The 12,364-nt window shown below is 38.0% G+C and overlaps 1 protein-coding gene across 1 annotated transcript in view; it reads right to left on the minus strand.

Annotated features, from left to right (window-relative positions):
- The window catches only part of LOC123657150 (sodium-independent sulfate anion transporter-like), an 84,797-nt gene that overhangs the window by 38,926 nt on the left and 33,507 nt on the right, over positions 1-12,364 (minus strand). Inside the window, exons 5-6 of the mRNA XM_045592729.1 lie at positions 11,931-12,095; positions 254-415 (exon numbers count right to left, since the gene is read on the minus strand). Coding sequence (XP_045448685.1) covers positions 254-415; positions 11,931-12,095 — 327 coding nt within the window. The remainder of the gene's footprint in view (positions 1-253; positions 416-11,930; positions 12,096-12,364) is intronic.

A 12,364-nucleotide genomic window follows, 5' to 3' on the forward strand; every position in this document is an offset into this window, starting at 1 on the left:
AGTCTGGATGTAATATTTGTATTATTCCTATGTATAATTATCAAAAGAAAGAAGGGCCACAACAAACTGCGCAAATGGGCTAGTCAAACTGACACAAATATGAAAAACCAAAATTAAGTAAAAATTTCACTTTCATTCCTATGACTTTCAACTGAATACCACATTCAGTTAGTAATGTGTGAGTCGCATTCTGAAAAGTGGACAAATGAGTAAGTTAATTGTAAGAGTTAATTGTAAGAAAGATTATAAATACCGGTATAAAATCCAGCGGCAGGGGTTCTAACGCCCGACGCGTCGCTTACAGCGCTTCGGGTAAACGAACCGTTCACAGGAAACGAACGGAAGAAAGCGCCGATAATGTTGCAAGCACCTAAAGCGACTATTTCTTGAGTGGCGTCCAAAGTCCTTCCTTTCGCTGAAATATATTGACTTATAAAACTTTGCTAAGTCATCGAGATAGGTTCTAACGTCGATGTTGAGCGTTTGACAGTTTATTATTAGGAGACTTTGAGCTTAGACAGTGTTATAGTTGATGTTTCATATTTCGTTGTAACACTCTTAAATAATATATTTCATACAGTACTAAACGTGATATATTTTATATAAATATATATGTCGAAATGGCTTTCTGTATAAAAAACTTGAATTTCAGCTCGACGGGCTAAGTTCAAACTCTAGTCAGGACTTTTTAGGTTTTAACTTGTTTATTTTTACTTTGTACGATTTTATTTTTGTGTTACCCGCACATTGGGGAATTCTAAACATTTTTTTTTAAATATCGTATCAAAAATCGACCGTTCCAGCGGGGATCGACCCTGCATCTCCGACTGACCGCGTCAGTGCTCTAGCCAAATAAGCCATGGAACGATGTACCCACTAAATCGAAATTTTTGATATGGTGACTTAATATTCAGCTGTTTATTTTTACTTTTTTCTTGGTACGAAATCATATCAACACATCTGCCAACTCATAGTAGTTGCATGAGGAAATCAAGGTACAACTTTTTATTGATATAAAAAGGTATTTCCTTACAGCGGAGGTTAACAGGATTTTATGTTACAATACAGCATAAAATATTCACTTCAGCCTATAATATCCTACTACTGGGCATAGGCCTCTTTTCCCATGTAGGAGATGGATCAGACCTTAATCCAAAACCCTGCTTTAGTGCGGGTTGGCGGATATATTATTTCCTACTATGATGAGTAACGATTGCTATCAGGTGTATGTGATAACAAGCTCTATAATAAAATATTAAAACATTTTAATAAATGGAAAACCTGGTATCAAGTATTACTTTTAAGATTTAAGATTTAAGAATTATTTATTGAGGAGACGTAAAAATATTTAAAACTAGCTGCCCGGACAGACTTCGTTCTGTCAAAAGGTAATAGTGATTTTTTTTTGTATTAAAATCTTTCGTGGGCCTGAAGGAATAATATACAAAAAAAATAGCCGGATGTGTCAAGCCATTCTCGAGTTATACGCTTAGCAACATTCATTTTTATTTATATGTATATTGTTCAAAATTTTTGATACGCTTCTGCTTAGCTTTCAATAACATGTTCATTTTAGTATGAATTATCATATAAGCGTAGTTTGACAATCTGTCAACATAAGAGTGGAGAAAGAAACTTTTACAATATGACGCCTCTTGAACGATGTCTTTTACGAGTACTATATTGAATGAATATCATAAGTAAGATGATAGTCATAACGCAAGTTTGATCGTCTCCACAAACTTCCTTCTAGGAAATTTGTCTATTATTTTATGACGACAATTTATATAAATTCTAAAATGTTATAATCTCTAAAATTAATAGTAATAAATATTATTAGAATAACCTTTATTTTGGTTAGTTTAAATAATTAGTTCATCGGTAAAGTCTTTCTATATTAAAAGACTTTACAAAAAGGAGATTCTCAACTCGGTTGTATCTTTTTTGTGTATTACCTCATAACTTTTACTGGATGTGCTGATTTTGACGACTCTTTTTCTAATCGAAAGCTGATGCTTGTCATGTGGTCCTATCTAATTTGATTTAAATCTGACGAGTACATTTCAATTGCCGACGTTGTATTAAATACAATAATTTCATTTAAAAGCTAATAATTCAAATAATGAAACAGAAATTCCATCCATTCACATCAACACGGCTCACTTGGAAAACATGCAATGCATTTTAACAAAATTATTTCATTCACGACTTATGTCACTGGCGTTTCATACTCACATTGGTAATGACATTCGCCGTTTTAATTGTGTTTGCTCGCAAACGAAAAAAACCGACATCAATTACATCGACGCACTACAACGTAGACGAAAAGATAGTCAAGTAAAAACGCGTTATCGAAAACTCAAAAAACTCAAAAAGTAGTAATCCGATATGGATCAAATGAAAAAAAAGTATCAGCTTTCGACTCAAACAAGCATTATCAAAATTGGTATACCCAGTACAAAATGCGTTATGCGGTATACTTACAACGTAGATCGACGAAAAAGCAGTCAAATAAATATGTATTTTTACATATAACTCGAAAAGTACTTGTTAGATCTCAATTAAATTTAAATGAAACCACATGACACGCACCACCTTGTGACTAAAAAAGTCATCAAAATCGGTCAAAAGTTCTGAGGTAACATACATAAAAAAAAATATTAAGTATGATATTATCGACAATAGAATAGACGGGCGAGAGAAAAATTAAGAGTAACTTCAAAAATTTCTGTCCGATTATTCTCTGCAGAATCTTCAACCCAAATCGGTGGTAGTTTCACTAAAACCTACATCTAAATATTTCAATTTGTTAAATGGCGATTTAAAAGCTTACTTAAAAAAAGTAATTTTTAATGTTGATTTGATAATATTACCAGTAAAAGTTATAAAGTTAAAATGTTGATACAAACGTAGTTCAAATGGTAATAAAAACGAGTCTTATTTAGTGACAACAGGAAAAGAATACTCTTCATATCTCCAGTGACGTTGCGTTCATTAATTTCAACCACTTGTATCACAACGCGTACTCTTAAATAAGTTTCATACGAATGAACTTCCGTCTACAATAATAAACCACTATTTCATACAAGGATAATGACATTGTATTTTTGTAGCATTCTGCATCTTTTACAATTAACGGTGAAAACTTCAAATATTGTTGTATCGAATAAATTAAGAAGAATCAAGTTTCATTTAAAATTAGATAAAAAAGACAATTATCATGAATTTTGATTTTTTATACTACCTAGACCTACAAACGAACACAGAACTATTAAAGAATCATTAAAGACATCGCAAGCACCTCGCCGACCCTACCTCCAATCCCCCCAGGAGTTCTGGTCACCTTACTCACCACAGATACACAACACTGCTTGAAAGTAATATTATTTAGCTGTGATCTTCTGTAACTTCCCCAGTATGGCAGCTTGTAATTATGAGCAGGATATTTCCAAGTTAAAAATTTAAAGACAATGTTACTTTAGTCTACGTATAAAAGGTAGCAGCAGTGAATTTACTGGATCAAATCGTAACCGAGGCCAGATCTTTCATCTCCGCAAACATTTTATGGTTGAAAGCAACGACGTTTTAATAGACTTTTAAAAAAGAAGGAGGTTCTCAATTTGAATTGTTATTATGTTTGTTATCTCATAACTTTTAGCTTGATATACCGATTTTGATGATTCTTACTTTAATCACAAGCTAGTGCTTGTCATGTGGTCCCATTTAAATTTTATCGAATCTGACGAATACTTTTTTGAATTATCTCTAATAATGCCTATTTAATTGATTATGTATTCGATTACCTACATTGTATTACTTGTCGATGAAAATTTAAGTCGGTTTTATTAGGGTTCTGTACCTGGAAAAAACGGCACCCTTATAGGATCACATTGATACCAAATACTCAGGTTTACTGTCCCTTGAAGCTCTGAAAAAATCAAATTTCTAAGCCAACGCAATCAAAAGATACAGCCGTTTATGCTGCATCGACATTCGGAATCAAAACCTACAGGGTACTCTCCGTGAACTAAGAATCTTGAAATTTGGTACGAAGTAACGTCTTATACACAGATAAAGGAAAAATTTCGAAAAGCGTAAATGTTGAGTTACATCAAGATGATAGTATCGTTTTAAAGCGCATAATTAGCTAATGTATGATATAAATATTAGTACTCGTAAAGAAACATCTAATTGCATCAATTTATGTTATGATTTTAAAGTAATTATCTTAACGAATTGTAATTTGATTGATAAATGAAACGTTTAAAATTTAAATATAACGGTAATTGTTCTTTAGGAATCAATTCAAATGTCGAAGCTGATACACGAACTATTTTCCGATAATTCAAACAGGCAGACCAACTTCATGTGTTTCTACAACATGTTTTGGCAATACAAGCTATCGATAAATGCTTATTGGTACGTAAACCTGAATAGTTCTGAGTCCTTTAAAATTCTAAAGCGCAGTTTGTAGTTCAATGGTGATGGACGCTAAACCTTACCTCGCCTTATGAATATTGCAACGTTATGCAAAAGCTGGAATTTTAATAACATGGCTGCTGCTAATAAAATACTGTGAAGGTCTGACTCTATATACGATTCAAATAAGTGTACTAGATTATCTTACAGAAGAAACAAAACTATTTAAAAATTGACATTAACATTCAGTCTTTTTAACCGACTTTAGAAAATTTTACTCTCAGGACCTCAGAACTTTTTACTAGATGGATCGATTTCGATAATTTTTTAGCCGAAAACTGGTACTTTTCATGTATTCTAATTGAAATTTGAAGGTGATCTGCCTAGCACTTTTTGAGTTATCCCTAATAACGCATATTTACTAGACTATTTTTTCGTCTACCTACTTTATATTACTAGTCGATAAACACAATTATAATTTAAAAAAAAAACATTTTTTTTTGTAAAAATTTGTTATGGAATGAAAAACTAAGTAAGCATACGGCTCACCTAAAGGTAAGCGAATATCGTAGCTTGTACAGAAACATCGCAAGCGCGTTGCCGACCTTACCCCCAATTTTGATTTTGATTTTGAATCCCCCGTGAGCTCTGATCACCTTACTCATTGTGGTGAGTAAACACAACGCTCCTTGAGAGCCGTATTATTCAGCTGTAGTCTTAAGTAAGGTCGAGGTACTTCCTCAGTCAGGCTGATTCAGATTTTGAGCGGGATGTTTCCTGCTGTGCCCTACGTACTTAGTTAAATTTCAGAAAACTTAATAATTATTTAAACTGCACGCGTTTGATAGTTAGCAAAATAGGATTACGTCTGTCAAGTCAGCTAGTTCAAAATGAAAACAAAACTAAATAAATCTACCAAACCGTAACTGAAGCCGATATAAACATTTCCAATGTTTTTGGATAGGGATGAATCGACATGCATTTTAGGCTAAGTTTTCGTATGTTTGATAGAAGAGTCGATTGCGTGCTTTGTACTATTTTTACTGTCACTTATCAAAACACGTCAATCAAATGCCATAAAGATATCATTGCAATTTTGACAATGTACGTAGATTTTTATATACTTCGACTAACTGACAAAATAAGGTCAAATCAATACGCATTTACTTTGGAAATCACTAAAACATTAATGACAAAACAAGAATTAAAAAAGGATTCGACGCTGCGAAATATTCAGACAATTTTGAGTAGTTTGAAATAAAAAAATTAAAAAACAAGTGTTAGAGAGACACAACTGAAGTAAAACTTCTTTAGTTGCCCCTCGCAACTCTCTCTAAATGTAACTCTCTCTCTATTTCTATCTTCACTAACTTATATCTCCCTCTCAACTTCTGTTCGCCTCGACCGATCACACTTAACGCTCTCGTCACGCATTTACCAGCTTACTCCCCAAGTTAAGCATACTGTTACGAACACTCGAAGAAACTAGCGCCATCTAGCGGCAACCATTGAAACCACACAAAGACAGAGACCGCATGAAACTCTCTACTCAATACTAGATGGCGTTAGAGGAACTGTGGAACTATATAGAAGTATAGTCTCGAAAACCGGGTACATGCGCGAACTTTCCAGAATGGTCTGGGCCTCGTCTCGGCCGATATAAATAGCCGCAGCGAGGCGAGCGAGTACAGTTCAGTTTGAGCGATCTTCGAGGCGACTTCAAGAGTGAAAACTAGTGATCAAGAGTGGTACCAGCGAAACCTAAGACATCGGCTACGACTTAGGACATTGTTAGTGCTTAGTGTTTGAACCTAGTGCTTTGTGTTGGACCTAGTGCTTGTGAATAAAGTCTTGAAAAGAGTCAGCAGGTCTTTCTCTCCAAATCCTTCGAACCCTAACACGTAACAACTGGTGTCAGAAGTGGGATTTGGAGATGCCATTGACTCCGAGAGAAGACTTTAAGGACTTCAAGGGCGTCAGGACAAGGGCGCAACGAGCTGCGGAGGCCACACCTACTGGGGACCAAGCTCCGCCCACCGTGGACCAAGCCCCGCCCACTGACCCCACCTATCGTGCCCCACCCACTGACCACGCCCACCAGGCCCCGCCCACTCAGAGTCAGGCCCCGCCCACTCAGAGTCAGGCTCCGCCCACTCGGACTCAGGCCCCGCCCACTGGACCCGCCCACCTTACCACGCCCACCAGCGACACCGTAGCTTCTACAGACTCTCAAGTGGCTCTTCAATTAGGAAGTTTAATTAAATTAATGGAGCTGCAAAGGGCTGAAATTCGTGCTTTGTAAGAATCACAAGAGCAAACAAGTTTCAAATTGCAAGAATCACAAGAGCAACAAAAGGCTGAAATTCGTGGTGCTTTGCAAGAATTACAAGAGCAAACAAGTTTAAGATTGCAAGAATTACAAGAGCAACAAAAAGAGCTCCAAGAGAAAACGCTTTGGGCTGTAAAAGATGTTAGTGACGCGGTGACTAAGCTTCGAAAAGATGTCGACGTAGTGGAAGAACGAGTTACCGGGTTAGAATTGGATGTTGAAAATGTGAAAACCGGCCTCACTGAATTACAGAAGAAAGTAGTACGCCTTGAAACCACGGGAGCTGCGATGTCTAGTGGAAGTACCGGAGTGGCGCAAGGACCAAGAGTGAAAGTGCCTCCATACGACGGTACTACTCCGTGGAACGCTTATCGTCAACAATTCCAGACGGTCGCTACTGCCAACGGATGGACGGAAGAGCAATGCCTGACCGCTCTCACTGTTGCGCTCAGGGGGCAAGCTTTATCGGTTCTGGAAGCACTGCCACATACAGGAAACGGGTTCCAAGACTTGATGGAGGCACTTGAATCCCGATACGGGGAGCGACACCTGGAGCACGTATTCCGTGCCCAACTGCGTGACAGAGTCAAACGCTCAGGAGAAGGACTACAACAATGGGCGTTGGAAATCGAAAAACTCGTCAGGAAGTCATACCCAGGAGCCGACACCAAGATGGTAAACACGAATATTGTTCAAGCATTTGTCGACGGAATCAAAGACCTGGAGGTCAGAGCTGCAGTGAGGCTTCGTCACCACAACTCGTTAAAGGAAGCACTGGCGCATGCTTTGGAGGTCGAGGCTGTTCGCCTTGACATACGGCAGACCCCTAAGATCCTCGAGGTCTCTGAGGAAGTCAAGGTAGTTAAGGCTCCTACGAAGAAAAGTTCTGGAGTCATGTGCTATAAGTGCGGCGAGAGGGGCCATCTTCAGCTCAACTGTCCGCAGAAGAAGACCCAGATAGCAAGGATGAAAAGGATCGAGGAACAAATAGAGGAGCTGAAGAAGCAAGGGGCTTCGCCCCCTGCCCGGGATCAGGAGTATGACTTCAAGACGAAACACCGCAGCGGAAAGATGCATGGGAATGCCGATGCACTCATACGAAGGCAGTGTTCGGAAGTCTGCAAACATCGTGTTAAGCAGGAATCTAATGAAGTAGCATTAAAGCTAACGATAACAAGTCCTTTGGGTGTCTGGGAGAATGATGCTAAGAGGGAAGCTCAAGAAAGAGATGACGACCTTCGGCACATCATCACATGGAAGAAGCGGGGTGACGCAAAACCAATCTGGAATGAGGTTGCACCCACTGGCGCTGTCACTAAGGCGTACTGGGCTCAATGGGACAGTCTGATACTTCAAAACGGAATACTCTACCGAAAATGGGAGAAGACTAACGGCAGAGAGTTCCACCTTCAGATAATTGTCCCAAGAACGAGAGTACCAGATGTTCACCGTGAAATACATGATGGCGTATCAGGAGGTCATCTAGGTGTCAAGAGGACGTTAACAAAAGTGCGAGAACGATTCTACTGGTTGCATTGTCGAGATGATGTACAGGATTGGTGCCGCAAATGCACTACTTGCGCTGCTGTAAAAGGACCACAGACCAGGAGCCGTGGGAACCTGCGGTTGTATAACGTCGGTGCACCGTGGGAACGAATTGCAGTTGACGTAGCGGGGCCATTTCCTGTAACGGAATCGGGAAACAAGTATTTTATGGTCGTCGTGGACTACTTCACCAAATGGCCCGAAGTGTTCGCCATACCAAACCAAGAAGCTACAACAGTCGCTTCTAAGTTAGTCGAAGAAGTGATATGTCGCTTTGGCGTGCCTCTAGAAATCCATTCCGATCAGGGCAGGAACTTCGAATCGCAAGTATTCCAGGAAGTGTGCAGAATTTTGGGCATGTATAAGACGAGGACCACCGCGTACCATCCACAGTCTGATGGAATGGTTGAGAGATTTAACCAGACCCTTGAGAGGCATTTGGCGAAATTGGTAGACGACAAACAAAAAGATTGGGACAAGTATATACCGCTCTTCCTTCTGTCGTACCGAACCGCCGAGCATGAGAGCATAAAAGCTACCCCGGCGTATGTCAATTACGGTAGAGAATTACGAATACCAGTAGACCTATTGACTGGAGGGTCACCGGAGGAATCAAATACCGTACAAGACTATGTCAGCGATTTAAAGGAAAAAATGCGCTATATACACGCCTTGGTTCGGGAAAATGGTTTACAGTCAAGTGAGAACATGAAAACCCGATACGACCGGAAATCGAACACGAGCGGCTTCAAGGAAGGGTCACTGGTGTGGCTGCATAACACAACCCGCCGGAAAGGGAAATCTCCAAAGTTGCAGACCAAGTGGGACGGTCCATACAAAGTGGTTACCCGACTGAATGATGTGACTTACAGGATTCAAAAGCAACCAAGAGGGGCATTCAAAGTGGTACACCTAGACCGTTTGGCGCGTTACCATGGCAGTAACAACGATGCTCGGGACGAGCATCTCTAAGAGGGGAGTAGTGTTACGAACACTCGAAGAAACTAGCGCCATCTAGCGGCAACCATTGAAACCACACAAAGACAGAGACCGCATGAAACTCTCTACTCAATACTAGATGGCGTTAGAGGAACAACTGTGGAACTATATAGAAGTATAGTCTCGAAAACCGGGTACATGCGCGAACTTTCCAGAATGGTCTGGGCCTCGTCTCGGCCGATATAAATAGCCGCAGCGAGGCGAGCGAGTACAGTTCAGTTTGAGCGATCTTCGAGGCGACTTCAAGAGTGAAAACTAGTGATCAAGAGTGATACCAGCGAAACCTACGACATTGGCTACGACTTAGGACATTGTTAGTGCTTAGTGTTTGAACCTAGTGCTTTGTGTTGGACCTAGTGCTTGTGAATAAAGTCTTGAAAAGAGTCAGCAGGTCTTTCTCTCCAAATCCTTCGAACCCTAACACGTAACAATACGTAAAGAAGTTTTATTTCAATAAATATCTCGTGACGTTTGAAAAGCAAGAGGAAATCAAATAAGCTACGTAAACAGGTAACGATCCACATATAGCAAAAATACATTACGTCACGAAACAAAACAAATGCATGGAAAATTTATTACTCTACAAGAAATAAAACTTGTTTTAAACAACGAAAACACGTCTACTTATTTCAGAATCCTCTTAATATTACCAGTTTCGTACGTATCAGCATTAGGTATACGACAAATTGTTATTCGCCTATAAAAATATCGCAGTACTAACTTCATGCTATTATCAATTTTAGGTAATAAAATTTTTTGAAATATGGTCACTATGGAGAAGAATTTAAGGACTACTTTTGGGTGAAGTTTTTGTTACGCTCAAGCGTAGAACATGTGCGCCTCGAGCTACTTTTAATGGAGTGTGTTGGTCATAATTTGTTTCTGCAGTTTTGAGTCACCTTTTCTCGCTTTGTATGCAATTCCACCCGTTCTTTGTTAAGCTATATGTTCTCTTTTATTTTAATAAAGGTACATTAATTCATTTAAAATTACGTTAGAACACATTAGCGTGACACTGTTTTATCTGTGGATTTACTAAAATTTTGCTTTGCGTGATTACAATTTTCAGTGTCGGCTAAGACATTTGAACTTTTTTTAACGACTCTAAAAAAGGAAGATGCTCTCAGATCGTTTTTTTTTTTCTATATTTATGTTAATCGAAAGGAGTTGCGTGTCATGCGCTTCCATTTAAGCTGCATTGAGATCTGACAAGAACTTTTATATATATCGCGTTATATCCAATAATGCGTATTTACTATTTTTTCGTCGACCTACGTTGTATTATACCGCATAACTTTTTACTGGGTACACTTGTCGTGTAGTCCCATTTAAATATGATCGAGATATAATGAGTACTTTTTGAGTAATCTTTGGAAACGCGTATTGATGAAACATTGATGAGACTGTCGCAACGCCATCTATCCGGGATCCAGTAAAACTAGTTCGGTTCGGACTATCGATTGATAACGTAGTGAACAATATGAGGGCACGAGTAGTTAATTTTTTATAAATAACTTTGATGATTCTTATTTCAATTGAAAGCTGGTACTTGTCTTGTGGTTCCATTTAAATTTGACCGAGATCTGATGACTACTTTTTGAGTAATCTTTGATAACACGGATTTACTCGACTATTTTACGTCTACTTACGTTGTATTATACTTGTCGATGTTATTGAATTCGCTTTTGTTTTCGTTTGCGAGCAAACACAATTATTTTTAAAACGGTTATAAATAAAAATTTAAAAAATATATCTATTTTTTATAAGTCATTTTTCCTTAAATTCTTTATTTTTTACAAATAGAAACTGTGCTTCATTAATCCATCGAAAACTTTTATCACACTAAATAGTCACAGCCGTATACAACACTCGTACACAATTTTCTGCTTTTTCGCAAAACAAATAAAGATCATTTTAACGAAAGTCGTACCAGTCTCTGACTACGTCTCATTACCGCTGTTAATTAGTAAGCATAACCAAAGACCACTCAAGTTGCTCCAAACGTTTTCATCGTTTACTCTGCGTTACTTTTAACCTAAGACGACATTCATGTTAAAGTATTTTAAATTCAAAAGAAATTGAGAGCTTCGTGAGTTTTACTTTTAATGTGAATGAATGCAGAAATAGTAAGTATTTAGAAGGAATTTTTATTTGCGCTTTTTTAAATACGCTAAATATATACGCTAAGGTTAAGATGTTCGCCTCCCTTTTAGAAAAAAACTTCACAATTACTCCACATAAATTATGTATAATTTTATAGATAATTGCTTGATCTACCGGCATTTACAACTAAAAAATTTATTATTGCTTTTGTTTTTGTAAATTAATTAATTATTAAAATTATATATATCATCGTCAGACTTCATTTTGAAATAACGTTAACATGATTGACGGTTGGAATTTTTATTACTTATTTAGTGCGAATTATTCGCGCGGGTATTACTACTGTTTCCTTATTTATATATCTATAATTTAAAATAGTAACGATTTCATATCTAAAGGTATCCAAACATTACAAAGTATTAGTTGATTCAGCTTGTAACATCCCACTGCTGGAGGAGTCTTTCTCCGTGTAGTGTAAGTTTTTTTTTTCGACATCTAAGTGTAAAGAACATATAATCTAAAGAACTGTACTTACAAAAAGCCTTGGCAATAGCAACGTTAGATATGACTCCAACGAGCGGTACCACCAGTAGTCCGGAGCCGAGGTGAGACAACATTTCCCCTGCGTAAATTGTTGCGTTTCCAATCATGGTGTGGAATGGAGGCAGCTGTGGTACTGGCAGCCCTGGGGTTATATCACCTGCAAGGTTTAATGGGTTAACGTTAGATGTATTCGTGACATCAGAGCCCATGGACTAACCCAGAATGGTGCAAAAGATCGTACAAATTAAAGGAGAATTAGTCAGAAGGCAGACCCTGGCAGTAAAAGCCGGGATTGATAAGGCCAAGCGGAAGAAGTTTGTTATGTTCATGTATTTCCTATCGCCAATTTTGAGTGTATGTATTACAGAATAAGTTTATTGCTATAGACTTATATAATGCTTTATTATTATCATTAATAACTCTTGC

Source organism: Melitaea cinxia, chromosome 10 (genome assembly GCF_905220565.1).
Source record: "Melitaea cinxia chromosome 10, ilMelCinx1.1, whole genome shotgun sequence".
In the NCBI taxonomy this organism is placed as follows: Eukaryota; Metazoa; Arthropoda; class Insecta; order Lepidoptera; family Nymphalidae; genus Melitaea; species Melitaea cinxia.